Consider the following 26,541-nt stretch of genomic DNA (forward strand, 5'->3'; position numbering starts at 1 on the left):
GTATAACAGAAGAGGTAGTGAGTGATGGCTCTGTAAATAGGGGGATGTCTATTCCAAAAGTTGCACACTAAAGTCTGGAAGCCAGAATACCATGGCAAAAACATTGGGGGAAAAACATGGTCTTACATAGTGATGTACCGTATATACTCGAGTATAAGTCGACCCGAATATAAGCCGAGGCACCTAATTTTACAACAAAAAACTGGGAAAACGTATTGACTCAAGTGGGGACCCTCACTTGAGTATAAGCCGAGGGGGGCTTTTTCAGCATAAAAAATGTTCTGAAAAAGTAGGCTTATACTCGAGTATATATGGTATTTAAAAGTGCGTTTTGTACTTCATTGTGCCATGCGATTTTGGCACTTGTAGGGGATGCGATGTACTGTGCGTATGCGATTTTGCCTTTTTTTTTTTTTTTAAGTTAATAGTCTCTGAATGGACATCGCATCGCATGTACTACAAAACTGATGCGATATAGCACAAAAAGTACCGCCTGCAGATACTTCTTGTGCTATACAATATTGTACCTTCGGGGGACGCGCATCACATCACATCCCCGCAGGTACACGGTGCAACCAAAGCGATGAGTTTTGAACTTTAAAAAGTTCAAAACACATTTTAAAATCGCAATGTGTATGGGCACCTTTAGCTGTATTTGTATTTATTGATACTAAAATAACACTGAGCGATGCTGGCATTTTTAGCAGATATTTTCAGCATCTCTCAAAGCAACATGGTCACTCCAAGGGTTAATAAGCACTTTTAGGCAAATAGGACTCAAAGTGCTTTACATTTGCAGGAAAGAAACCAAGATGGGCAGGAACTACAAGGGTTACAGTAGTGAATAATTAAAACTATAAAATCTCTCCAAAAACTGTTCTATGGGATAATTCAGAAAAAAATCTACAGAAATGCTAAACCTTCTCACAATGACAACCAACTGTCAGGAACTTGCCTCACCTGTAAATGCGTGATTTGGGATGTTACGGCTTCTCAAGTAATCAATTCCTTCACACAATCCCCTACCTATAACCTACAGATTAGCCGCTTTACTCCCCAAAAAGAGAGAGTCTCTGGCATCGGCAAACCCTTGATGCCACAACAGTGTTAAAAATTCTCAAGCTAGAAATGAAGTCCGGAACTAATTTGCAGAATTCAAAAATTAACATGCCCAAACCAATTTTGTAAAGACTATTAAACATGTTAGACCAGAAGGACAGAACTTATTAATGTTAAGTTTAGGAAGGGTATGCAATCTGCCGCCGCTTTTTCCGACGTGGGAAAGAGCGGCGGCTCCCTATTCAATGCGGTCTTTAGCGACAGCATTGAAGCGGGATTACGGCAGAACGAGACCGACTTTAGAAGCCGTCGGGCCTTTTCTGAGTAGAACGGCCATGGATTGTTGCAATCCCGGATGCAGATCGCCAATCCACGGCCGTTTTTGCGGCCACGCCCCCTTTCCGCTGAGCGGCAGGCGGGACATTGAATTCCGCCTGTTGTTCTGCAGTCGATCAGACCGCAAACTGGCCAGGATCACGACCCTCGGCGGGGATCGACAGCCGTGATCCTGGATTGCATACCCTCATAGTGTAAAAATAACGCATACAAAATGAAGTTTCAATAAACAGAGTTCCATTGCATACCATGAAATAGGTTTGAATGACAAACTTCTGAATTAAAGTAATGACCATTACATATTGTACATAATAATATTGTGTAAAAACCTACCTAGGAGTCCTTATAGGTGTTTATGCCAACACTTGACCAAGATACACTACACTTAAAATTCTGAGGAAACTCTTACAAGGTCCAAAAAGGTCAATAAACAGAAAGTGGCGGGAAAACAAATCTAAATGAAGGTGGTCAAAAAAATATCCTGTGAACATGGGAACAATATTATAAAGGACTTCTCCAGAAAGACTGCGCCTTTACCCTACTTTCTGGTTCTATGTATTGTCAATTTGGAATACAGCACCTGCTGAATAGGAAAGTCCACTGAATGCCATGTGTCTAGGTTTGAATAGCAATTAACACAAGCTATCATGGCATAACAAAAAACATCTCAATGAGTGGTGGAATGCCGTGGGTATTGCCAGTATTTAAAAATGGATTATTGTTAATTTTTTTTTAAATGTCCCAATAACAAACATTCACAAGTCAATGGCATTAAAAAAAAAAAAAAAAAAAAAAATTTAAAACATTTTCCTAAATATTGAAATGATAGCCTTGTGAATATGCTGCAGGCAGTCATACTTAAAATTTACCCCTACCCAAAAACATGAAGAGGTTTCTCGCTGGGAACAGAATAGCAATGTTTATTACACCTCTGCGGGGTGTTAAAGAAAATGAGCATTTCATTATATACTCTTATTTCGGTTCTAGAAATTTCCATTAGGTGGTGGATACTGTTGTATTCAAAAGGGGGAGTTGAAATTTGTCGCAGGACTTAGCCCTGGATTACATGCCCGCAGCAATTTAATTATTTGCCATGGCAACCCATAGCTTCCAGGTTAAGTGCCCCGAAGCTATTCAATTACCACCAGGGAAGTAAATTCAATATCCGCAGGCAGTAAGTCCTGCCTGTTACTGAATCAGACAGTGTTCTTACAAGAGAAGGAAATCTGGCAGTGCAAGCAGATGCGCCTACTAGTGCCTGCATTTCCTTGAACTAATTAATTATATTTAATTGGGTATTTTCCCTTTTAGGTTACCTTTCAGTTAAAGACTCAGAACAGTAGTTCAGATTTATTGAGATAATTAAAACACTGGCGAAAAAGGGCATTTATGTGGGGGTAAATGTTATTAAACAAAATTTTAGGTCAGGGAATTGTATGAAAAGGGGCTGACTCAAGCAGCCACAAGGGTACTATTTTATTTTTAAGAGCATAATTACAGGGATAAGAACATTGATTCATTAACATGCCGTCATGACTGTGACATGGCCAATCGGCAGTGCTGAAGATTCTCTGTATAAACAATATGACAAGCCAACAAACAAGACGTTCACACAAACGTCAGCGTGGTGCAACATACAGTAGTGCAGCTGTAAAAGTCCCTCCCTACAAAGCTCGCAGAGAGTGACTATCTCAGCATTCAGATTTGAGTCATACACAATTCTGTCCAGTAGGTCATTACAAATAATCTCTATCCGGCCAACAATTGGGGAACGTATGATCCATAAAAAATATATTTGTGTCCGGCCTTGAAAAAACGCACAAGCCGACATCTATTGTAAAATAAAAATACACTATACGCGTTCAGCCAGATTACACCTCCCTCGAGTCATGCCAAACAGCTGGCAGCACTGGGTTGCAAGTTAATATCATCTCCTAGATAATTATGCAATTTGCATTTCAAAATTAGGAATTCATGTACTTGTTAGTATCCAAGCTGTTCACCTCGTAACTAGGCAATTTTTCAATCCTGGGATTCGGGATTGAAAAATGCTCAAACCCAGGATTCCCGGGATTGGCCTCCGTAATAAAATAAATGACCCCACTCCGCATATGTTGCTGAAAAGTCCTACTAATCCCATCCCCGCCAATCCTCCCCATCCCATGCCCTGCACGGTCACTTGCGGCAGGGGTGGCAGGCAGCAGGAGTCTCCATTTCCAGTGGGTGGGCAGCTGGGAGTGTCAAAGCGGGCTGGTGGCCGGGCGCCAGGTTCAAGAGAGTGTGTCGACAGGCACTGAGTCTTATACTAAGATGCTCAGCGCTGCCTGTTTTAAAAAATAGGGGATTTAATCCTGGAATTAGAAGCTTCAATCCCGGGATGATAAGGAAATAGAACACATTAGGGTTCATCTACTACGGAGACCTGGTGGCTTATTGAATTGGCACCAAAATGGTACAAACAGCAAACTGTCTTGGAAATGAGCATTTGGGAAACATGAATATTAAGAGCATTTTATTAAGCCAGGATCCATGCTAGTCCCAATGTATTGCACTCTATGCGTTTTGTTGTGGAATGACTCAGATGAAGTTAAGAGTTTCACAATGAAACGCATTCAGTACACTACTGTGGATCCACTTTATAGAATCCTCAGCTTAACAATTACATGCTGTAGTCTTATGGACACCTACAAAACATACTGAAATATAGAGACAATACTCTACAAATGCAATCTTGCCATATATAAATACATGAAACCCTGTTGACTCTAAACAACTGCTTAACAATCCCAGCTGTGTGCAAACTACTGGAAGTACAGCATTAGCCATAGCAATAATGGTTTATAGACATATAGAGGTATATAGCAAAAGGCTATTGAATAGTATACATGTAACACATTTATTCTCTTTTACGCGGTGTATAATACCAGCAGCTGTAAACATACAACATTATCCATATGGTCTTATCACAAGTCTCACATTTTAGGACAATTTTCCATAACCCCCAAGAAGGATTGTTTGCAAATCATTTATGGAAGTGGCGTATGAGCCTGCTGTATCACATCTTCTATAATAAACTGTTAACACTGCCCTTACCTCTATGGGATAAATTTGCTTTAATTGCACCATTGAGCGCCATTTAGCGGTGGCCACTAGATGGCGCAGTTATGGGTCTGCTCAATTAGAACAAGTGCAGCTGGTGGCATTGACATCACTGTTTTGCTATTGGCCCATTTTGATGGGCTGGCATCAAGATATTTCTTTACATTTGTCAGTCTACACTAGACTGATAAAAGCGGAAGTGAATTGTTGCCATGGGTTACAGTAGCTACTCAATTAAAGTTTGTTCTAAAATCAAGTGCTATCTACCCAAAAGGGACATTTTCCATACAAATGGAGCAAATGAGCACAAAGGATATTAATTAGTCACAATCTTTGTACATATGACAAACCTGTTTTTATAGTCTCAGTAACAACTTTCTCTCTCCTGGGCAAAAGCTCAGAGATTTCACTATTATCCACCATAGGTGACTTTAGCTCTTTGAAGTCAATTTCACTATATTAGTGAGTTTCTAAAACACTTCTTTCACAGCATACTTTACCTGGTTTCTACCCCTATCCTTTGGGAGACCCTGGAAGGAGCTTGCAGGTGGAGGATACATAAACATGGGACAGTGAATCGTATCACTGTGGTTCTGCTCGCCACTGGTCAATACCTATGCGTCAAGCCCGTCTGATTGGCTTACTGTGGGAGTTGGAGGATGGGTGAGTCTCTCATGAGTCCGCCAGTTCCCCAAAATGTGCGAGGCCGCCATGTTTTACAGTAATCTACAAAGTTCTTAACTCATTGAAGCTTATTTCAATAAAATCGGTCTACATGGCTTTTGTATGGAGACTCCTAAAGACCCATGGTTAACAATGGCACCCATACTAAACTTACAGACTTGTAGATGCAATTTTTTCAACTTCCAAGGATACAATACAGCAGGAATTTTGCATTCACGATATTGTTTTTCTTTCGCACTCCTAAAAATAAGACAACCAGATTGGTTGCCATTGGAACACCTCCACTGGTCTGTTTTAGAAGCTTTGTAGGGTGTACACGGTTCGATGTAGCCTATTTTTTTCTATTCAATTTTGCTCATGTAAGCAAAATCGAATGGAAATGAAAAGCTTTCGATCCCGATGTGCGATCACGCGGCATCAAAATGGAATAGAAAAAAAAGATGACTCTAGAGGCAAAACTATATAGTACAGATCTGTACTATATAGTTTAAAACGAATGTGTACACTGCACCATGCAATTCGATCCTGATCAAATCGAGATTGAATAGGAGAGGAATTGCACCGTGTGTACACCACCCATTAGAAAATCTACCATGAAGTAGTCTTAAGGAAATCTTTCTGGTCTCTCACACGACTGCTCCGGTTATGATTCTGTTTGTAGACTTATATGTCCAGCATAATGAGCCTTCAGATTTTCCATTAGAACATGTCTAAGTATTTCCACAAAAATATTTTTCACCCTCCCCACCAAAATTGCTTTCCACCAATTTCTTTATTCATTTAGAAATGAAGACATTCTAGAATGCGAACAGACACGGCTGCGGAAACATCAGGGAGACCCAGCGTCCTTCCCACTACACAAGCCTTTCACATATCAACACCAGGCTGCTAGACAAAACACAGTATCACACATAGCAAACACAACGGAATTAAAGCAGCCTATGATAAACCTAATCCCAGTAAAGGCCTCTGGGCCTTAGACAAAGGCATATGGACGCGCAATAGTCAGCTGGATCCAGTATACGGAGTATTAACCAGGAACAGATGTATCAGCGTTTCAACAGATGACAACATGAGATATTGCCTATATTAAACCAATCAGGTGCTAGTTTTAAGTTATGTAGCACTTTTATAAAGTGAGTTAGAATCTGATTGGAAAAACAATGGCAACAACTCTGCATGTCCATTTAATAAGGTTAAGATATCTCTCTCTCTCCTCAGAGAGGCTTAAGTTGCCCATACCCTAATACGATATTGCTCTTTATCGCACGATTTTGACCCAACAGGCCGATTAATCGTGCGCAATATCATATATGAGTAACCAATGATTTCGTTCCAATACACTTCGGATCTGGAGATAGTCAAGGCTGCCACAAGTATCCATCACAAGGCATGCTGGGATGTGTAGTTTCACAACAGCTGGAGGGCCACAGTTTGGACATGCTTGTTCTAGCATTAGGAGAGGTGGATAGATATATTTTATAGAATTTATTTTTTAGATAAGAGGTTCCCAGCTGACAGAGTTTACAAAACGCAAATATAACATTTAAAAATACAACCTTAAGAAATAAAAATGGCTGTCAACAAACCCCAAAACAACGACAAGTACACCAACAATACCTAAAGATCTGCAGACATACAATTCACACGCCTTCCTAACTGCTTTGCAGACATTTGAGACTTTATAATGTATATATAGAATGATTCAGACATTTCTTCAAACAGCTTCAGGCTTAATATATGAATCTCGCTACTGGTCTAGGATCCTAATAGCGGGACAGCCACAAGAGATGCTGGGCCAGCAATTTATGAGGTGGAGGTGTGTGGGTTTGGAAAATACCAGCTCCTCCTCTGTAGTTGCAGTGGCACACAGCTGAAGGGGGCATGGTCACATATTGGGAGCATGGCTGCGTTCCCCTGGCATGCTACCAGACAGACCCAGATACTTTGTACCAGCCTCTTCTCTGCATCACTACTTTTCAGGAGATGGGCGAAAAATGTACCAAGTCCTGGAGAGACATCAAGTACCAACAAATCTGCTTTTTGACATTTTTCCAGCACAGCCTGTAAAATGAAAGCAACAGATTGGTTGGTAATTTATCTCTCTCCAAGGATTGACACATCTCATCCCATGTATCGAGAAACCTCCAGAAGAGGTATGCTATTCAAGTAACACATTCTAGAGCAGCAGCAGGGGTGGATAAACCGGTCCTCCGGATCTACCAACGGTTCACATTTTCCAGTTTATTTAGTGCACAGCTGTTGTCATTACTAACGGTCACATTTTCAAACCTGCTGCATTCATTCCTACTATAGATCCACAGGTTACCTATACATGATGAACTGTTGGTAGCTCTTGAGCATACTAAGTTAGTGGCAAGGTTACACATACTACCATTACGTGGTTTATGTGGGCAGGATATCTATGTTTTTTCCAGATTATGTATAAGGAGAGAGAGGGCTTGCCCCCAGTAGTCTAGGCCCCCACTTGTCCTCCTACCCACCCCTACTATGCAACTGTACAGAGTACATGCAGCAACAGCCTCTGTACTACTTAGGACAGGACTTCTGAGAACTGTGAGTGTGTCTCTCTTTCTATAACAGTTTACAAAGGACACAGACACATCAACTTACAGCTCACCCCTATCTGTGCTCTGGCCAGGAAGCTCTGAACTATCCTGCTCACATTCTGGCTACCTGGTGCTTCCTCCTGCTGCTGCACAAGAGCGAGTGCTGATGATGTTCGTGTACTTCGACTAGGGTAAAGTGTCCTCTGCAACACCCACCCCCAAAAACAAAGACAAAAAAACTAACGAAGAAAACCCATCTCTGTCTGGAAGAAACACAGAACACAGTTCTACAAAAATTTAAAATGCGCCCCTGAGACATGTTTGCGCATATCCAGTGAAGGCAAAGCAAAGCACTCTCGCATAAAACTAAATTTCCCTCTTCACAGGGGTGTCACGCGCACACAAGCACATAATCCTAAATCACACAATCAACATGATAAATTGTCCCTTTGGCCCAAAGTGGCATTTTCCCTTGCACAAGACTAATAATCTGCCCCCGTACACGCATGCAAGCAGCGGCTTACCAGTTGGGTTCATGAGGTTTTGCTGTACTGCAGGGCTGGTGGGGGCTGTAACATTCATCTGTGAAAGCATTGCCTTTCTTGGGTCCTGCCATGTGGTGGTTTGTTCAATATGACTGAAAGGAAGAGCAGAACATTGCGTTAGGTGGAGATTTATGAAAGAGGCATTCTACACTCCTGCTCGTAACACAAGCAGAATGTATCCAGGATGCTGTTCCCTTATACAGTCTAGTAAGTTACAGGCTAAAGCTAACCGGATCAACTATTAAACTACTGTAGATGATCTCAAAACAAAATGTGATTTTAAATGACCAATTAAGCAGGACTGGAAGAAAATGGTAGCGCCTAGTCCACGGGTGGCCAAACCAGTTCTCAAGAACTTCCAACGTTTTGTGTTTTCCAAATCACCTAGCTGGTGCACAGCTTTAGTCATTAATACGGTCACATTTTCAAACCTGCTGCATTCATTCCTACTATAGATCCACAGGTTGCCTGATATACATGAACTGTTGGTACATCTTGAGGACAGGTTTGGCCACCCCTGGCCTAGACTGTTTGCTTGGCTAACCATTTCACAGAAAGTGTTTGAATGTGGATAAGGACAAGGAAAGTGTAATCATCCAACCCAGCTAAGTCCAGAGAGATCAGACCATTCTACTCACGCACCAAGCAGCCAGATCTGTTGACATGGTCACAAACGGATTTCTTGCCGGTGGCTTTAGGAGGTTCCGGAGGAATGGGTGGAGAGCATGGACCAAACTCTATCAATGCTGGCAGGTGGTGGTCCATTCACTAGTCCCACCCAGCATCTCACTTCTTGGATGGGTTCCAGGTAAGCGAGGGGCAGGCTGTGAGGCTGTAATGATTGCCTCAATTGGCATGAGGGGCAAGAGGTTGAGAGGAAGTGGATGGCCAGTATTCTCATTACGGCAGTCCCAGCTGCGACAGGGTGAGCCGGGATAGAGTTGGAGGGGCAGCTAATAACCTTCCTTCCGGCAGCTCTAAACAATATGGAACACAATGCACTTTAGGAGATGACAGCCAAAGGGGGGATGCACTAACATATGCCACCCCACATCGTCAGCATCCGCTGGGTATCGCACAGTTAATAATCGCATATGCATTAACCCATGCATTTATTAGCGCAAAAGGAGAGCTCTTCCGATAGGCATGCTGGGAGGGATCCATGAAGGAGAGAAACCCATAGGCTTCTATAGAGTAACCCAAGCTTATTATGGCGCAACTCTATATTGTCAAAACCTGACTATTGGATTTCAGTGAAGAGGGAAATGCGAAAAAAAAAACACCAATATTGTTGTAATTACAGCATCTCCCCCAAAATGTGAAACCGTGCAATATAAACATACGGGGTTCCCCCCTCTATAAAACCTTAATAGTTAGTTATTATTAGTACATTTTATTTCTAAAGGTGTAACAGATGGTTCGAGGCGCCATAAGTATGGCAAACACTAGAACAATACAGGGTATACAGAACTAAACATAACAATAACTAAAAAACAACAACAGCGCAAATGTAACATGTCCGCATGTTACCAGGGGCAGACTGTCATGGATAGAGATGGATGGACACAGGAGAGAGGAGATGCGGGCATAGATGAGAGGTAGCGAGTGGTAACTGTAATGCAAGAGGAGGGCTGTGAGAACATCTATTTAAAGTGCTTAAGGGCCAGATGCTCTAAGATTCAAAAGTGATAAAATGGAGAGTGATAAACAACCAACCAACCAATCAGCTACTACTTATGTCACAGGCTGTGTTTGAAACCAGTCAGGCAGGAGCTGATTGGTTGGTTGGTTGTTTAGAACTCTCCATTTTATTACTTTTGAATCTTAGTGCATCTGGCCCGAAATGTTAATCTCTGTTTCTAGTATGTAAATGACCGTAAATAGTATTAAATGTCACGCATCACCTTGAAGGGAGAGGGCTGAACAGATACATTATGTTATAATGATGATTATACTGAAGCCTCACGCAAATGGGACTAGTGACCAGGCTGCAAGTCATGAGCCTTGACAATGACATATAAGAGGCTAGAACTGCATACACGTCATGATGATAAACACACAATAAATCACATTGGTTTATGTTTACTGCTGCTTGAACCCAAAGATGAATTAAAGCATCAAGAGAACCAGCATGAATTGCCAATAACAGAAAAACAGTTTTAGGAAAGAATTATAACATCTGAGTAATCATGACTGGAAAATAATGGGATTCAAGCAGTTGTGAAGAGAAGAAACTGTAGAGTTCTCAAAGCGTACAAAACACATTCCTAGAAAGTAGTTCCATTTTTAAGACAATGTTATTCTCCATTCATTTCTCAGATCGCTGGGCTGAAAAACTCGTAGTGCGTACACACTGAGCGTTTTTCCCCGGGGTTGAGGACTTTCCATAGCAGGACACCATGGAAAGCCATTCACTCTGTAGATAATCTGCTGGTAATACCAGCAGATGAGCGACCGGGCCAGTGATGATGCGGGAGTGCACATCAGCACTCATCGCTACCCCGTACACACTGGGCGGCTTTGAGCTGAAAGCAGCTCAAATGACAAAACTGAGCCTCTTTCAGGTGAAAGTCGCCCAGTGCGTATGGGCCTTTAGTGTCCATTACCACTTTATTTTACTTTTGATCTAAAAACACGAGTCTGACATGGGTAAATGAACACTGGTTCAAGCCAATATCGCAGCAGCGGTCTTGACTCTGCTAACTACCTGGGTCCCTGCACCCGGGTTATTTTTTGGGACATTTTTCCACTGAGCCACAACCCGGGTTATTGCAGCAGTGGAGAAGGGGTGTAAATCTATACAAATTTACCGGAAAAAAGGTCCAAATATAAATAAATTTCAGGTGGCAGATCACTCTCCGCCACCTCCAGACCCTTTCCTTGGCTTACGAAATGCCAAAAGGCAGAACCAAGATTTTAGTGGTCTATTTTCAGGATTTTTTCGAGATCCATAGGAGACACAGGGCTTAATGCTGGGTATAGGTTGGATGTAGGACTGGGCACCAAACAGTTAGAACTTTTGCCTACGGGCAGCCCAGGCTCCTCCCCCTATACCCCACCTCCAGTCCAGACAGCCATTTAAGTTAGCAAGCCCAAGGCAGAAGCAAGAAACCAGGAAACATACTTAAAGCATGATCGCTCAGCACACTGGGTCCACCTATTTCACGTGTCTACCTATAGTGGTCAACCTAAGGACTGTTGACTGTTCTGTCAAATCTACGACCCATACTTGTGTCTCCTATGGAGCGAAGAATAAAGCGTCCTTGTTTATAAGACTGCTGTAAAAAGGTATCAGGGTTGGAAAGAGAACTAGGCTAATGAAGGCTTGCTTATTCCACAGAGACACTTTGTCCCACATGTAGGGCTAAGAATACTGCAGTGTGCTCACAGAAAGACCCCACTGGATAAGAGGTCTTCAAGATGATGGACTTGTACATAAGGGTGTTCCTGTGAGTGGCATTCACAGCGTGGTGCACAAAGCACAAGGGATCCTCATACAGAAGTCCCTGATCCTCCGCCTGTACATATGTTCTGTACACACAGAAGATATATGACCGGCATTGCACGCTGTATGTTCTGACCACTTGTACTCAACCAAGGAATCGGTCGTCCTTACTTTAACGTCGACTTCCCTGACGAGAGTGGTCAAATATTCTCTGTAAAGTGCTGAGGAATGTGTGTGCGCACTATATAAATGACTGATCATAAATAATAAGGAATATAGCTGGTCCATTGGGATGCGTATTTTATTTGTGGTCAGTTTTAACGGTAAGACTGGGCTGCAGAACATGTCGTTGGCGTTTATCTGCACAAGGGAATTCAGTGGGCTGATCATTGGTCAGCAGAAACCGGTCTATTTGTGCAGTTAGGCTAGCGAGGACAGGGAAGGGGAATGGAGGCAGAAGAAAGCCACAGACCGTTATATAGGAGAAAAACATTCCTAGCGGCACATGTTATACCAGAGACAAGTGATGTGTGAGAATAGAGTTGTATGTGACAGTGATGTGACCGGAGAGGAGGAATGGAGAAAGTAGGAAGCCACAGCCTAAGTGTTATATAGAAAAATGAACAGCATCTCCAGCAGCACAAAGTATATCAGGAGATGAGCACAAAGTTGTATGTGACAGGGGCAGCAACGTGATGCGTGGAGGCGAATGGAAGTAAGCACAGATAGGATTAGCAAGGACCTCCTGAACAGCAAAGGAGAGAAATGCAATGTTTGTCAAAAAGATCCAGAAGGTAAGATCCAACGTTCAAATTGCAATACTTAAAAAAAAAAAAAAAGTTTTCTTTCAACGGGGGGAAGGAGAGCAGGTGAGTCAGAGGAATACGGAGGCCTGGATGGCGCAGCCTGAGGGGGGAGCATGCACAGACCACCACATGTTGCAGCCCCTTGCAGCACTCGCCCAGAAGCACACAGTCTCCGCTATTACATACAGCTAAACCATTTGCTTCTTGTTGCTTTCTTTTCTGCTCTGCTGAACAAAGGCCGGGCCCATCTCCCCGCTGCTATAACGGCACAAGGGGAACAGCTCTCCTTTTGAGAGGCCCCCTGTGAAGGTCATATAGACTAGCCTTGATGCCTGACTTCCTCGTGACGCCAGTGTATGGATTCCCTGCAGTGTAGCAGAACTCCCACTCTCACATCCCTGCCAGTAGAGAGGCCGCTCATGGAAAACAGACAAAAAGAACCTTTAGGCGAGATGTGGGAAAACCGGGATGAGCTAATCTGCTCACTGCACACAAGCAGGGACCAGGCCTCCGTTTTACAGACTGCGGCTGGCCGTGTACTGGGAATGCCTCAGATTAGCCTAATTAGGCAGAGTGGCCCAGTATGGCTACGTATGTGGCCCCGACATTGGAATGCACAGCTCGGAGTGGTAATGTGTGCGGAATATTGCTCAAGAGACACCGCAAGGCACTTGGAGAGGGATAAACTACCAATCAGCTCCTGTCATTTTTCATACACATCCCATAACATGGCAGCCAGGAACAGATTGGCTGGTACGACCACACAGATCACTTTATTAGGGGCCAGATTCGGTCATGTTCACTAGGTTGTGTGTAATTGCTTCTAAGTGAACAGGTAGACGCCGGTGTAGCGCACGCCGCCGGGCGCGCAACCCCCCCTAGGCAGCATGTACAGTAACAAGGAGGAGAAATCATTTGATGGGCGGGCACCGACAGTGTGAGGTCAGCTACCCGCCCCCAAGCAGGCATCGTCACTCCTGCGTTAGCATGGGGACATCCAGCGTTTTTATGGGCACGCCCATAAAACCCTGGACACTCATCCCAGGGCTGAAGCCGTTCACTCCCAGTGATTGCTCATACGCAAACCCTGAACATCGGTGATGAAATAGGCCAATAGAGAATGTGTATGAATCAGTCACAATGAATAATGAATACAGCAAACCAATTGCACAAAATGGTTTAGGCCAGTGATGGCTAACCTTGACACTCTGGCTGTTGTGTAACTACACATCCCAGCATGCCATACATCATTTTTAGCATGGCTAAATAGCAAAACTGTAGCAGAGCATGCTGGGATGTGTAGTTCAATGACTGCTGGAGTGTCAATGTTAGCCATCACTGGTTTATGTTGTAGAGACCAAGCGTTCCATCCAAGGAACAGTACGGATGGTGTAGTGGTTAGCATTACTGCCTCACAGCACTGAGGTCACAAGTTTGATTCCCACCATGGCCCTAACTGTGCGGAGTTTGTATATTTCTCCCCGTACTTGCGTGGGTTTCCTCCGGGTACTCCGGTTTCCTCCCACAATCCAAAAATATACTGGTAGGCTAATTGGCTCCCAACAAAATTAACCCTAGAATGTCTGTGTGTGCATGTACATGTGGTAGGGAATATAGATTGTAAGCTCCACTGGGGCAGGGACTGATGTGAACGTTCAACTATACTCTGTACAGCGCTGCGGAATCTGTGTGCGCTATATAAGAAACTGATAATAAATAAAATAAATAAAAGGAATTACTTCTCATTCTCTTGCACTTCATAAAGGTCACCCCCAACTGTGGTACCAAGATGCTTATTAAAAATGATGTCAGTGTTAGTTATAAATGGACTAAATAAGGAATATCCAAATTATGGTGATTCAATCCCTTCGTACATGCATTTGCTGACACACTAGTGTGCCACGGCACTGTGGTTGAAAAACACTGATCTAGATAGAGATGCTTTGGGCCACTTTACCGTTCCCAATCGGAATCCAAGTGGATGTTCTAGTATGAAAAAGTCAGAAACCCCCCCCCAAAAAATTACATTGACCTTTTCACTGTATATAGACACAGATCTGTGAACCATACAGGTACTTTACATGAAATGACACAGGTAAATTTAGCCTTTATTAATAAACGGATTCTAGTTTCCCATTCCAACATGAACTCTTCCTGTGACGGGAACTATTCTGCTCCCTGTAACATGGTCATATAATACCGGAAATAGTGAAATTGGTAACCGTAACATGTATTGGGTATATGACATGTTCTGAATATGTGTTATTTGCATGTTTAAGTTGTGTGGAAGTATTTATTTTTCTATTTGGTTGCAGAGGTAAAGGTAGACCAGCAGCAAAGCTCTATACTTCTAGTAACTGGCTGCCAGAATGTGAGAGGCCACAGCTTGTTCCCACACGACCAGGCATATCTTATAATGTTTTCCAGGGTGTGTATGACAGTTGTGCTTTGTTACCTGGGCAACAAACACATCGAATGGAGATTATATGCAGTGTCTAGCACAACACGTGCAGTTCCTGTTTACTGCCTGGGGTGTAGCTCTCCGCTATGGTGCTCCTAGCACATTCTGGTCTGTATCTCTGCACTGAAACAGACCAGAGTGTCCCAGATGACCCGGCGAACCCGTTTACACTGCCCTCTACCCAGGTCCTGCCTGTGTTCTACCCTGGTCAGGACCTGGGTAGAAGTCCCATGTAAAAGGACATGGGTTAACCCCTTTTACACAGCTGCTGACCCGGGTCCACGAGGGAAAAACCCGGGTTTTTGCAATGGTGTAAAAGGGGTATAAGTGAAGAGAATTTAAAAAAAAAAAGATTTACAAGCAAAAAAAAAAAAAAATGATTTGATTTTTGCTAATGTCGCTGGCATTATGGTCGCTGAGCGACCATATTGCCTGTAATGGGAGTGGGCACCGGCGATATATCGCCGGGTGCGCGCTGACGTTTTTTTTCCCCGTAGTGAACGCTGGTCGCAGGAACATGCTCCTGCAACCAGCTGATTTCCACTGCCAGGCTCCCCCGGCAGTATCTTTTTCATCAGCGACGATCTCTGGTCGCTGGTGCAAACAGGATACTGAGCGATATATTGCTTTAAGTTCTTTTCTTTTGTGAGATTTCACTTTTAAAAAAGCTGTGCTTCCGCAAAAGAATACTCTAAAATGAAAATCAGTAACCGTAAATTCACTTTTCTAACAGAATGCCAGATAATAAAAGGCTAATGCTACTCCTCATCTCTTTGGGAGGGGGAATTCAAGTGTATTACACACCGGCAGCCAAGCCCAGACCGCCACCTAATGTACATCATCCCCTATCTATGCTGTCTGAAACAACGGATCTCTACACTTAACGTATTGTCCGTAACAAAGATTAAATCGGAGCTGCGGTAAAATGCTAGCGCAGCAGTTACTGCCAGTGACACTCATTGAAACAGGTTAGTGGATGTGCTTTACAAATCCGATGCTTTTGTGTTGGGGATATTTACAGTGTCACATGCAATGGGCTACTCAAGTTGGTAAGAACCTCCCTGCTTAACTGACTCAACACATAACCCTGCATTGTTCCCTTAATCCTTGCAAAGGCTGACGTCCCAAGACTCACACCACCTATGCGATCTGAGAGCAGGCTTCCCTCTGGGTTGCAGCAATGTAAATATAGTTCTATATGACAGCAATTTTGCTTCATCACCGCTTTTCATTAGTACTCCACTGTGTTAGAGGTAAAACAAGTATGTTAAATAACCGTATAATAAATCTGTGCAGAAATGGTAAAGGCACTAGCTCATATTGTAAAGGACACAATGTCAGCTACTGGCTGACATTTTTCAACCACAGTCTGTGACATGGCAGGTAGGAGCTGATTGGCTGGCTGTTTATCACTCTCCATTTTATCACTTTTGAAACTTAGAGAATCTGGCCCACAATGCTTTAACATTATAATGCCCTTAGCTGGCAACAACCACCTATTCTATGGATACAGAATTTAGGATACTGCGCCGACATCCATAAGTGCACAAACACCATTTTGGCTCTTTAATACAATGCATAGGTTGTCTCTGGGTAACATGGGGCACTCACCAATTTAAGTGCGAAATAGGAAAACACCTGGGGGAGGTCAGTAATTACACAAGATTTGATGGAGCTCATCCTCATGGAAGCTTACTCAGTGTATTTAAGGAAAATATTCATAAAAATCTTATTTAAATCACCATAAAGTGCACACATATTCCACAGCGCTTTCTATAGAATATTGGGCCATTCACCTCAGTCCCTGCTCCAGTGGAGCTTACACTCTATATTCCCCAGGCACACACACACAGCTTTTTATTGTCACGAGCCAATTAACCTACCAGTAATATTTTGGCTTCGCAAAAAATTAGCAAGCCCCCGCAAGCAGGGGGAGAATACACAAACTCCACACAGTTAGGGACACATTTGTAATCAAATGTCTGAGGCAACAATGCTACCCATCACACGTACGTGTTTAGGTCGACTTGCATGAATGTGAACAGTGGCATTCGGTCGACAGACAAAATTTCGACATGGGGTTTTTCACTTTATTTTTTTTAGCAGACATGTGCTGACAGGCGGTATTTCATGCCCTACCATCCACTAGGGCGTGGTGGGAGAACATAATAGTGTGCCGAGTGTAGCGAGGCGTCGTGCCTGAAGCATGGCGAGCCATGCAAGTGGACGCGTTACACCTTATTAGTGTCCATGTCGACTGTGTTTATATTCTTCCCCATGTTGACGTAATGACCCTGTTGATCTAGTGCTGTCGACCTAATTTCTGTTTATCCAATGAGCTATACCCCTGAGAGAGAGATGTGCAAAAGATCAGCTTAAAATCCCAGCGTCACTCACATTTGTTATATAAATTCAAATAAAGATTGTTGCGTAAAAAAAAAAAAAAAAAACATTACGGGTCATTAAGATAAAAAAAAATATGTTTGGGTTGGCAATTTTAATAATTTATTTACAGTTTCTTATATAGCGCAGCATATTCAAAGACCTTTTCTGGCACACAGTTTGGGTGTATACTCAATGGTATAGCGGATCGACGAGGTCTAGATTGCTCCTGACAATTTTCACAAATTCACTTGGCACTCAAAGGGTTAAAAAAAATTTAATACTTTTGGTGTGGGATTTAATGCCGGGAGGATTTAGCGGCCGTGCGAGATGGCAGAGGAACTCAAACTTTTATTTAAAAGTGCAATTGCTTACAAGGCAAAACCAGGCATTGTAAGCGATTATCCCTTTTAAAAAACAGATAGATAGACCCAGGTTCGGGGGGGGGGGGGAGAGGAACCATCCTGGAAAATTCAGTCGGGTTTACATCCTGCCCACTGTGTCTAATAGCGATGTATTAGGAGGCTGGCACGGGAGTAGGCGGGGCTTATACAGAAATGCTCTAACAGTGAAGGTTAGTGCGGACAGCCTAAAGTTTAACAGAGTGCAAAGAATATATATAGAAATTTAAGTCCTTGCTACACAACATACTTAAACAGTGTTGCTGGAGGCTAAACTCACCTAGCCTTTACATACTTTAAATACATGTAGGCTTACTAGCGTATGTAATGTGCTAAAGAATTTATTTTACTTTTCCGGAATCATTTACCATGCAGTTTTCAAGTATGGGGACGCATGCTTTCTGAAGATACGATTTGTTCCCAGCGCCATATAACATGCATAGTATATATATTACATGTAACAATGGCCCTTGGTATCCACATACTGCACATAGTGACATAGTGTGCCAATTGTTCCTCATATGTTATAGGACAGCTACACCTATTGTGCTCTTTTCTACTGTTACTTTATGCGCTCCCCCTCTCTGTGCGCCAGGTCCTGGGCGACTTTGCCGCACCAAACGTCTTTGTCGCTAAAAAAAAAAAAATGCATCTTGCACATATAAAAACATAATAATTTGTAATAAAAAAAATAATTTGGTTTAAACCAGGAAATCCTGATGGCAGTTAATGACTGAAAATTGTAAAGTGCAACGGAATATGCTGCGCTATATAAGAAACTGTAAATAAATAAAATACAAAAAAAATTTGGAAATTTAGACAAATTTATTCTATTTTATTTAACCAATTTTTCTGATCAACAATGTTGCCCGTTTTTGGGCTTTTGTGGTGAAATGGTTGCAATTTGCTCCCATGCATTACCAGATTTCGCCGCAACCAGAAAGACTGGACAGATGTGTGTGTGCAGCTTTAAGGCATGTGTATTCAAGGTGCGAATTTTGCTAGTGGACGATTTTGACTAGATGCACTGGTGAAATTCTCTATGTTCACTATTACAGTCTGATCTAGTCATAATCGCCTTGCCTGCACAGTCTACTTTGCTAGGCGATACTGACTTAGTGGGCCGCACATCGGGATTGGCTGCACAGTTATAAGCATGCGATTTTGGCTAACCTTCCAGGCTATTTTGACTATCTAGTCAAAATCGCACCATGCGTACACCTCTTTAGTGTGCCTTGTGGACAGCGTTTGGGTCCAAATGGTCTATGGTCATAAGTTGCAGACGGAATGTAACTTCCATAATCAAAATGACAGAGTTTAGAACATGCCGTCCCCACTAGAAATCAGGTTAAGACAAGCTGGGCCTCCATCAACACCACATTATCAAGCCAGATTAGAAGTTCACCTCTCTGACCCCCCAGCAGCTTAAGCTTCTCTTTGATGGGAACAGTGTGGCTATTAGCGTTTACTATTTATTGTGCCCAAAAAGGAGACTGTTTTCCTTCAAACTGGGAACAAAAGCAGAGGAAGAGGTCAAACAGGCATTGGCCAAGACAACGAACCCAAGGGCTGATAAAAGGACCAGTCTCACAGGCTACCTACCGACTGTTCTCCATGAAAGAGGCCAATCCAACCAGTTGGAGCTGTGCTTTATATCGGAAGCCAATTAAAAAGGCAGAAATGAATCACTATGCCCTAGGAACGGTCTAAATAAAGGGGTGTACCTCTTCACAATACTTCGCTCAGAAACAGCAACCTCACAAACTATGGATACCAAATGCTATTGCGCCCTCTATTCTGAAAGTGGTGACCGGAAATATGGGGATACTTAGGGGGTTTATTAAATCAGCTGAGAAAATGTATCGGGTGTGAATAACTGAGGTTTTCACGATTTCAACTATCAAATACCTAGGCTACTGCCCACTGGGGAGTCAACCGGCTTCCTGGGCAGCAGGATCACATACGCTCCTTTTTTGCATACGATGTATCGTATTGGCTGACACAGTATCCAACAAATCCTTGTGGCAGCCATGGTGATCTCAGGATCCGATGCAGGATGGAATCAGGTCAGGCACATACAGTTTGTCACCCAAATTCTTGGCCCGATGCCTCGGAATAGGGTGAAAAGGGCCAAAATCGTATTAAGTGTAGGGGCATCTTTACTTTGATTATTCTGGTTTTGTCAGGGGTGCCTCTAAAAAAAAAAAAAAAAAAAATCTAGGTAGAAGAACTTGATCATCTGTAAATCTTGGGGCCAATGTATGAAGCCTTCTAGAGAAGACAAGTGGAGAACGATTAATACAACAGGACCTTATTTCTGCTAAACCACACATTGGCCCAGATTCTCTAAGCTTAAAAAGTGATAAAATGGAGAGTGATAAACAGCCAGCCAATCAGCTTCTATGCCATGTCACAAAATGTGTTTCAAAAATGTCAGACAGGAGCTGGCTGTTTATCACTAGATTTTATCATTTCTTGAAGTTTAGATAATCTGGCCCCATTTGTGACAGAAACATCGTGAAGTACCAGAAGTGCCTGAAGTCTCTCTGGTGGGGGAAGAGCACAGATTCCGATTTCAGGATAAACAGATGTAAATGTCTATCATTTCTGTAAGGACACTATTAGTCATCATGGGATTACAGCAGTAAAAGAGTCACACAGCACACAAATCCGCCCCTTCCTAAAATACACGCTTAGCAAATATAAATAGTAACCACTGATCTTTCCGCAGATATTCAGATTGGGCAATGGTATAAATGGTAGACATAAGTTTGCTCGCCCTGCTCCGGGCATGGTGCCACGCTGCATTCAGCACACTATTATATTCACACTCTGCCCACTTGGGTAGTAAAGTATGAAAAAAAAAAAAGTCACCTTTTTTGGGGGGGGGGGTTTGAAAAGTTCATGTTGACCTTTTCAAGGTTACCTCGGCTTAACATATGGGGGCCTTTACATTGCTTGTTTTAACGAGGCTACTTAATTATTACATCAGTAACCTTGATTATACCGTTTGGATTTAAGCATGGATATTCTTAAACCCTAGACTGTAATGGCGGACTTTGGGAAACTCTGGTTTTTGGACCATGGGAGTAAACTCAAGTGAAGGTGGGCAGTTCAATCATCAATGCATCCCCCTGGTCAGGCAGCATCAGCACGGAGCAAAAAAGTTTAGGCCAACTTTTCTAGAACCGAATGAAGAGGACCTAAGAAGCGTGGCACTGAAATGCAGCTGAACCGGTTATTGACATCTGTGGCGTGACACATGCAGGATGCCAGTTATTAGGCCCTGTAGAAAGTGGATACTTAACTCTGGCTGATGCAAAGATAAAATGTAACCGCGCTTTTCTGTACAGATTTGCCACAATCACCCGCAAGGCCCATACACACTGGGCGACTTTGAGCTAAGCGGCTTTCAACTCAAAGCCGCCCAGTGTGTATGGCTCGGCGATGAGTGCTCCCGCATCATTGCCGGAAAAGCCGTATTACCAGCAGATGAGCGGCTTTGAGGGCGGCTTTGCATAGTGAAGCGCAATGCAAAGCCGTCCGCTGACAGCGCCGGGCAGGGGGAAAGGCGCTCAGTGTGTATGCACTGATCGCCTCTCCCCCCAGCGATGATACCGATCATCTCTGTCCGTACACACTGGCCATAGTGTGTATCGACCTTAACAGCAATGGGAACACAGATCAGCACCCTGGCTGCTTTTTCTAAACAAACCGTTCCAAAAGGATTCACACACTCCCTTATCTATCCTAGTATTTCCCCAGGGCACAAAGTGGGAACCGTAACCTAGAACAGAAGGTGGAGTAACCTGCAACCCATCACACACAAAATCAGGGCTAATAGCACAAAGCTTAATCAGCAACAGGATCCAAGTCCTCTGCACCCACTTATCTGTAATCCAGGCTCCTCTTTGAATGGTTATCTGGAGGTTATAACCCTTCCCCTGCTCTTAAATGCCATTACAATCACACATGTACATTTAAATAGCTTACAGATTTAAAACCACAATACACAATATACAAAGGAGCTGTTAATTAGCAGTCAGATTAAAAAAACACCAACATTTACTAACCTGCTTTTTCCTAAACAAACATTGCCGGTATAAATGTCTACTAAATCCCTGCACCTTGAAAGGGGGGAGCGACTCAACTTTGCCACTCTGTTTAGACTCTGGCAAAAGAAAGCCCATCTCTTATGCCTGTCTGGGGCCAGATGTATCAAGCTTCAAAAATTTAGGAAGTGGAAAGTGATAAACAACCAGCCAATCAGCTCCTGTCTGTTATTTTTCAAGCTCAGTCTGTGACATGGTAGGTAGGAGCTGATTGGCTGGTTGTTTATCACTTTGCCACTATTTGAAGTTTGATACATCTGCCCTGAAGGCTGTTAAGTGCGCCAACTGACGCGCAGATTTGCCGTAAATTTAAATTCCCCACTCGGCGCCATGTCTAACAAAACTCTGACCATTTTAGCCATTAAACAGATTTTATAGGTAGAACGTACTGTGTAGAAAACTTGTTTCCATATTGACATAAATCAGGAGTATTTTATGGTTGAACTGCTCATACACAAAGGTTCCAAATGCCATAACATACCGCTCCCCATCCACAGCTATAGTAGTAAATGGATCACTAAACATGCAAACTTACCTTTCAAGTCCACCAGTCAACTGATGCAAAACAGCAGTGTGTACAATGTCAGAGAGAATTCAGTCAGCAGACTTATCTGGCTTCCAGTGGTCCAAGCACCAGTAGCGTAACAATAGCCACGCAGACCCCACGGCAGCTGGGAGGCGCTGTGTAAGTGCGGGCGCCGGGGGGGGGTTGCGGGGCTATTGTAACACCGCTGCCGCCGCAACCCACAGATCTGGTCTGCGGTCCCGGCTCCCCTCTGTCCTGGTTTCTGCTGCTATGAAAACAGACCATTATAAAAAGGTCTGCCCCTATACAGCAGATAGTTTTTGAGGATGCTAGAGGAGGGGGCGGTCTGCTGTATGGGGGCAGACATTTTGTGATGGTCCGTTTTCAGGAGAAGCCAGGAGGTGAGCTGGCACCGCAGACAAGAACCTGCGGATCCCTGCTACAGAAGCGGGAGCGGAGGGGTAAGGCACGGGGGGGGGGGGGGGGGGGGGGGGGGCGCAAATGAGTGTCTGAGCATAGTAGGGTCTCATAAGCTGGCGAGTAGATCGCGAACGCACTGATCAGTGTAGCTGATCATGCAGAAACCAGATTAGCCTTTATTTGCGCTGTTTGACCAGCGAGTATAGCGGTTACCTGCACAGAGAGAAAGTAGCTGGGCGAAGATTCAGGAGAAATTAGCCTTTCCGTACAGACTGATGCATGCCTGGGTGATCTCAATTCAGGAATTCTCTGGCACACATAAGAAGATCAGAATTCACCCTTGGAGCGCCGCAACCAAACTGATTTACCCAAGAACCAGACCGTCACAGCAGAAAAACTATCAGTATGCCAACCAATTCCATCTATGGCCATTACTCATTTGGACACCTTTTTGAATCCAAGAGAGTTTCCGACACTGAAATTGCCACTGAAGAGGCAGAGCGACTTTGCTTTGATTTAGTTCAAAAACAAAAACTTTACACTGCGTCCTTCAAATTGCCGCTACCGGGGAAAGGAAAATACCCCACAAACCAAAACAAAAACCTAGGAACTTGCTCTTAGGAAAGCTGCTGTAAAGCCACACTATCTGCCACTTGCCTGTGACGTCCGCAGAGCTTGAGGACGTTTCCCCAAACATCTTTAATGCCAACAAACTCAGTGTTCACAATATTATTATCAGTTAAAACCCAAATATTAAAAACACATCTAATTACAACATAACAAGACATTTAATCACACCAACAAGATCCACAGTGGAAACGGGGAGGAAGAAGAGCTTGTACTTAAGGAATGGGCTATGGATAGGGTTGAACTTGAGCAAGAGTTTAGCTGAACTGGAAACAGGCATTTACTAATAATCATGTCAATAAAAAACTTCTAGAAGTGTTTGGTCCGATCCTTGGGCATTGTATTCCTACAAGGCCATAAAAGTGAAGTTTCTAGGCTTACAGAAGCCTCCAACATCTTGGAGCAGACAAAAAGGCACAGCAAGGAAAACAATCACCAAGAAAATGGGGGCCACAGCTCCGGGTGCCGAACGGCTCCCCGACAGTCGGGATTCCGACAGTCAATACTCCGACTTCGGAATCCCGACTGCTCCCTCGTGGGGGTCCACGACCCCCATAGAGGGAGAATAAAATAGGTGGCGAGCCAAGGGGCTTCATTGCGCTCCCCCCGCTGTGCAGTCGGGATTCCGACATCTGAGTAATGACTGTCGGAATCCCAACCGAAGAAATACCCGCTGCATCAGAGAATACACAATTTACGTCATTGTCGTCACAAAGCCAGGTGACTCACACATGCAGGCAAGTCACCTGATTCGACAGCTGTGGGTAATGGAGGATTAGGCTGTGTTCCTACATATCCCTCTAATTTTTTTTTTTTTCAATTCCAAGTGGGATACAATACAAGGTAGGCAGGTCACAAACACACTGGATGCTGTAATGTGAACATCAGATGTTGCTCACTAAGCCCCTACCATTACAGTGAAAAGACAGAGTGGGCTCCATCAAGGGGTTTCTCTAATGCTACCCATACACTTGCGCAATTGCATTCAATTTCCCTTGAAGATCACCTTTTGATAAATCACATTGAAAGTGCTTTTTTTGGTGTACAATTGTGCATACAATCATGCGATTTATCGCATGCCCCTCGCTATAATAAAAACAAAAACATGCGGGATCGCATGATCGAATGCAGTCCAAAACACACCAGACTATCGAACAGATCTTGTGCAGTCATGTGCACAGTGGGTGGAAGAGGAGAGACCAGGAAGTGAGGAAAAATCTTCAAGAATCGAACGTCGCACTTAGAAAAATCAAATACGCGCAAAAACATTTATCCGCACTTAAAATTCGATAAATATTATGTGCAAAACATAAGATCATGAGACGTGAGATTAAACCGGCGTGCCCACAAATGGTGTCGCATGGTACACAAAATGTGCATACAGTCATTCGATTTATCGAACAGATGTGGTCGAAAACGAATGATTGCATGCAATATCTCAAGTGTATGGGCAGCATGACAGTATTACATTCACTACTACTACATAAAGATTACAATTTTTTTTGTGACCCGTCGGACCTGAACAAGACTATACAACCTGTGGGGATTATTAGATGGTTGTAACTTATCTACCAAATTCTCTAAAGGTGCATACACACGTGACAATTTAAAGGACAATGTGGGCGTTCCAGACCGATGGGAACAACCAATCTTTCAAATCGTTCTGTGCATCGTTAACAATGCGCATACCCGACAATCGTTAACGATGGTCTATGATCTTTCCTGTATGCAGGAAGATCATAAACCAGTCTTTTGTGAAGAGTATGAAATTGTTCTGTGTGTACGCATGATTAACGATTTGATACACTCCTGAACGATGTGGGAACACTTCCGGCATCGTTCCGTGCGTATGCACCTTAAGTGTGAACTACCGATTAAAAATAATTGGATACATGGTGCTGACCATGGTGACTAATAAGCTATCTTTTATAGCAATCAGTCCAACGTCTAATCAGTCTCAACAGCCCTAACACTAGTAGCGGATCCATGGTGAAAATAAGAGCATTACCATTGTTCAACATTCAATGTAGACAATTAGTTTAAATATTTAAATCAGACTGTTTGAATTGCAAACAAACAAAAAAAAAATTTGGACTGCAAAAAGTTGAAATGAAACTGTTTGCATATAAACATTTTGGTAAATCAAATATGGAATGTAATGGTCTCATTTTGACTTCTTCGACCACACAAATCAACTAAGACATTTTGGGATGCCTCTATATGGGTTGTAGTCATTAGGTGGACAGTCTATAGGTCGACAATCAAGATTCATCAAAAAGGTAGACATGGTTTTTTGTTAGACTTGTTTATACCTTACCAGTGGGCATAGAGGTATACTAAAACAGTGTGCCCAACGCAGCAATGCACTGTGCCCAAAGCATTTACGAGCCAAGCGAGGGGACGTGGTACACTAATAATAATAATTTTATTTATATAGCGCTCTTCCTCCAACAGAACTCAAGGTGCTTAACAGACAGAATGAATGTAATAAAGTACAGGAACAGTGAAGTACAGAAAAGCTTTTCATAAACAATACTTAAGGGAATGAAGGAAATGCTTGAGAAAACAGGAAAGTCTTGAGTCTGTTGTTGAAGCATTCTAGAGTGGGGGCCTGTAACTGTGCGGGGAAGTGAGTTTCATGTTCATGTTGATCTACGTCAACAGACACCAAAAAAAGTGAAAAACACCGGTCAACCTTTTTCCAAGTCAACCAATAGTGGTCCGCCTAACGACCTGTACCCCTCTATATTTGGCAGGAATATTAGTGATACAAATAGAATGCCTCCAGCATTCCACTTGGCAGGACTGCAATATAATTAATGTCAGTGGTCTAGAACCTCGGTCCTCAAGGACCCCCAACAGTGCACATTTTCCAGGTCACCTGGCAGGTGCATTCATTACTCACGACACATTTTAAAAGATCACAAGTGAAGCTAATTATTTCACCTGTGATTCTGTGTGGAGACCTGGAAAACGTGCACTGTTGGGGGGTCCTTGAGGACAGATGTTGAGAACCACTGGTCTAGAAGATGAAGATATACAGTGCCAATCACGGCCATGTGGACCTA

At 43.2% G+C, this 26,541-nt stretch overlaps 1 protein-coding gene across 4 annotated transcripts in view; it reads right to left on the minus strand.

The window, feature by feature from the left end:
* YAP1 (Yes1 associated transcriptional regulator) overlaps positions 1 to 26,541 on the minus strand; it is a 66,733-nt gene that overhangs the window by 17,662 nt on the left and 22,530 nt on the right. For all 4 annotated transcript variants that reach the window (XM_083170069.1, XM_083170068.1, XM_083170067.1 and 1 more), the window contains exon 3: positions 8,273 to 8,385. In XM_083170069.1, the coding sequence (XP_083026195.1) occupies positions 8,273 to 8,385 (113 nt within the window). The remainder of the gene's footprint in view (positions 1 to 8,272; positions 8,386 to 26,541) is intronic.

This window comes from Crinia signifera, chromosome 2 (assembly GCF_055691185.1).
Source record: "Crinia signifera chromosome 2, ASM5569118v1, whole genome shotgun sequence".
Taxonomy (NCBI): Eukaryota; Metazoa; Chordata; class Amphibia; order Anura; family Myobatrachidae; genus Crinia; species Crinia signifera.